This window comes from Canis aureus, chromosome 25, assembly GCF_053574225.1.
Source record: "Canis aureus isolate CA01 chromosome 25, VMU_Caureus_v.1.0, whole genome shotgun sequence".
Taxonomy (NCBI): Eukaryota; Metazoa; Chordata; class Mammalia; order Carnivora; family Canidae; genus Canis; species Canis aureus.
Window position 1 is genome coordinate 32474256 of NC_135635.1, and position 3934 is coordinate 32478189.

Sequence of the window (3934 nt, forward strand, 5' to 3'; positions counted from 1 at the left end):
CTCTGTCTGCAGACCAGACTTGTAATCAGGGCCAGGAGAGTAGAGAAGGAATTAGAGAGGCAAACACGTGTTTGTGGCAACTCCCTTCTCTGCGGACCTGTGCCCGGGGCTGGCCCCAAACACAGGGCGGCCACAACTTCTGTACCAGGACAGCATCCTGCTATACACAGCCAGGTCCAGGAGTGAGGGAAAACTGCCCACCCAGAGTAGATAATATCTGGAAGGAATGAGTATTTGGGAAAAGTCCCAGTGCTAGTTTAGGGCCAGCCAGTCTCCACCTTCTCTGGCCCCCTCCCACTGGTTCCTCCCCTTTCTGCGGCTCCAGTTCTTATAAAAACTCCACAACCTTTCACTAACAGCCTACAGGAGCCTCTCTCCCCTCTGCTACTGCACAAGCCAGTGAGACCAACCCACAGGACCACGGAGAGACCATGAAGAGCCTGCTCCTTCTCTCCATTCTGGCTGCCTTGGCGGTGGCAGCTTTGTGCTACGGTGAGAAGCCTTTCTCTGGTTTTTCTTTTCTGCCTCTGATTTCCATTTATTTCAATTTTTTCCTCTCCCTCCTCTTCTTCTTCCCTCTTTTGCTAATATAATCTTAAAGTACCATTAATTTAACATTTTTCCCAAGCTCTGTGGACACTGATTTGTTCCATCAAGTATTTTTTACATCCTAAATATACAGACTTTGGTAGGCAACATAACAGGCACGTCCTGTCTATAGTAAGTCATTGTACACCTAGAAACTTTGCTGTTTGGGAAAGAAGGTATCAAATTCCCAGCCCCCGAGTTCTCATTTTTAGGGATGTTTATTTATACTTTGGTAACAATTGGTTAAAGATATTTGTTAAATCACTCACCTTTAAGGAAATTAGTTTTCACAGGAGGTATTAAGTTTAGCCCTCAGCAGGGACAGGACAATCTCCTAAACTTACTACATGTGTTCAGTGAATTAATTTAGAAACAAAGTTTGCATTTAAAGAATCTCAGAGAAAAATAGATGGTATAATTTTGATTGTCAAAAGATAAATTCTATAGTTTCTCTATGTTGTCTCTATGTTTCTCTGTGTTGTCAATTATATTTGTGTCTGTTCAAGGCTTATGAAAGAAAATCTGAAGCAAGATTATTTTTGGTCAATCTTATGTTTCAATTATCTGGATATTTAGATGTCCTTAAACCTCAATTACATTAACAACCATTTGTATTGTGCTTTGGACTCTTGAAATTATTCACATGCTTTCAGTAGCAGAGGATTTGGCTTCTTCGTCTCCTTTTTAACTTTTTAAATAAAATCACTTGCTTACAAATAGAAACCTCCGATTGCCAAATTTACCTAATGTGCACAGGAAAGTGGTAGAAAGAAGAAAACTTGCTTTGGCGTCATCTCAGTTTTCTCCAATTGGCATCAGGCCCAGTGTGAGTTGTCAGCTGGAGCCAGTGGTTTCTGTGGCTGCCAGGTTAACACAGGTTCTTAAGAGGCTGTAGGAACCTCTTAGAAACCTATCTTGGTAGAGCCCGGCTGACCATCTCCCCACACTGGCTGGAGGACCTGGGCTATTTTTTGGACACTTCTGTCCCTTTCTCAACCCTGCTCTTGGACAGGTCCCAAATTAATCAGAGAAGTCTCTCTGGAAATTTGTATATAGCGCTTAAATTATCTTCTTGCGCTAGCCTGAAGACCTCAGAGTTCTGGGAAATTTTAGCCAAGACCATAGCCACTAGATCCTTCAACATCAGAAAATAACTAAAATGTAGAGATACTCACATGAAGGACAGAGCTAGAAAAACAACTCATAAATCCTAAATGCCTGAAATTTGTAATAACCACACTGCTAAATATATTCTTTACATCTTTTTGGCTCTTTTCTCTCCTTCCTTCCCCAGATTTAGGCCATTGCCATGTGTGATAAATAATAATCATGGGAATCTTTCGTTTTTTATTCCAGAATCTCATGAAAGTATGGAATCCTATGAAATTAGTAAGTGAATATCTGATTTCTTTATTTAAACCTCATGTATCAAAGAATCCCTCTTCCTATTCTTAAATAGACAAAATGGTAATATATGGAGCTAATATAGGGAAGGGAATGAGGGCCTCTTTTAGAAAATTAAAATAAATTTTAAAATCTTATGGCTGTAAACATCACCAGATGAGCAATTGTTTAAGCTTGAAATAGTGTAATGTGGCATTAAAACTGCATTCATCAGAGTTGGAGGCATTTGGACATTTTAAGCTGGCATCACATCAACCACATGGATGGAAAACAAGAAGTAATGACAAATGGCAAAGTATGGAATTAGAGGCCTAGTCAGTTGGGAAACCGCAGCCGTCAGCATTATGTTGAATGTTGTTGAATATCCGGACTTACAAAGACTGAGTATAGGAAGAAGTAACATATCACTCTCATTTTCAATTTGTTCATTATTGTCATAATATTTACATAGTCCATTTCTGGTAATCTAAAGTTATGCTTTCTAAGTCCTCAGGACAGAGAGAATTTCTCCTTACAGGAATTAAAAACACCGACTAGGAATACCAAATTGAGAAAGGCAAAGCGATTGCCTGAGGTGAAATAAGCAAACAAAAATTGCTGTGGCCTATGCAACAAGTCTCTAAAAAACATATGCTCATCTCTTTTAATCAGGCAGTTTGTGCAATCTGCTTTATCTTTCCCTCTAACTTTTGTAGATCTCTAGTTACCTAACTAAAATGCATGAATGAACGAGTTTCCAAATATATTTACGTCAGGTAATATTCATGGAAATATTTTCAACTACTGTTCCCCTAAAACTGCAACTACTTATTTTTTCTTTTCAGATCCCTTCATTAACAGGAGAAATGCCAATACATTTATATCTCCGCAACAGAGATGGAGAGCTAAAGCCCAGGAGAGGTGGGTAAACAAAACTTGATGAGGGGAGATAACTGTTCCACATTGATCCAGCATCCTGGATCTGAACGGAATGAGAAACAGGTTTTAATCATACATATTATTTCTAATTGTGTCCCAAAATCAAAGAATTTAAAAACAGTATACAGACAACTGAATTTCAAAATGACTAGCTTGTGAAAGACCCAGAAAGCAGAGGTAGAGAGGAGGGAAAGAAGGACAGAAAGAAAATTTCTATTTTTGTTAAAAAAAAAAAAAAAAATCCCCCTGTTCCACCTTTCCCCCTGTTAAGTATCTCCAATATTGGGGGCTGAATAGGATCTCTCTCCTATATTTTCTTATTCTTTCTCCCCGCCCCCCTTCTTTTTTTTTTTTTTTTTTTTCTTACTCTATTTATGCTTCTCATTTTGGACCTCTTTTTTTCTTCCCTACTTTCTAGGATCAGAGAAACCACCAAGCCCGCCTATGAGCTCAACCGGGAAGCCTGTGATGACTTCAAGCTTTGCGAACGCTACGCCATGGTTTATGGATACAATGCTGCCTACAATCGCTATTTCCGGCATCGCCGAGGAGGCAAATGAGATTGAAAAAAGTCTCTTTCCTTCCAGAGCCTGGTGCCTGGTTTTGTATTCCTTTACAGTAGCATCATCGAACTACATAAACACATACAAATTGCTTATTTCTTAAATGTTCTTGTCTGGCTGTTGCCCTCCTTCCTGCCCCCCAGATCAATAAGCAGTGAAAGTGCAATGTGGTGAAAGGTCAAAAGAGAATTAAGATGTGTGATTATTATTACATAATAAACTCTTGGATGGGTACTTTCATTTTGTGAGTCTGATTTCTCGTGGAAAAAAAAAATGCTGAGATATTTCAGTCATGGCCCACCTAATCCGGAATAGCACATTCTCTTAATCATATCCTAGTGATGATTAGAAACCTAACTACATAGAAGAATGAAACTCAGAAGACACTCAGCCATAATTTGTCTAGACTCTACCTTGGGACTGGTGAATGACTGCCTCCTATTTCTTGTTTTCCAGGCTTT

The 3934-nt window shown here is 39.2% G+C and overlaps 1 protein-coding gene across 1 annotated transcript; it reads left to right on the forward strand.

The window, feature by feature from the left end:
- Positions 1-333: 333 nt before the first annotated feature.
- Positions 334-3713, forward strand: MGP (matrix Gla protein). The gene is made up of 4 exons (XM_077870963.1): positions 334-492; positions 1945-1977; positions 2817-2892; positions 3329-3713. The coding sequence occupies exons 1-4, from the start codon at positions 432-434 to the stop codon at positions 3468-3470; spliced, it is 312 nt and encodes a 103-aa protein (XP_077727089.1). The 5' UTR covers positions 334-431; the 3' UTR covers positions 3471-3713.
- The last annotated feature ends 221 nt before the right edge of the window (positions 3714-3934 follow it).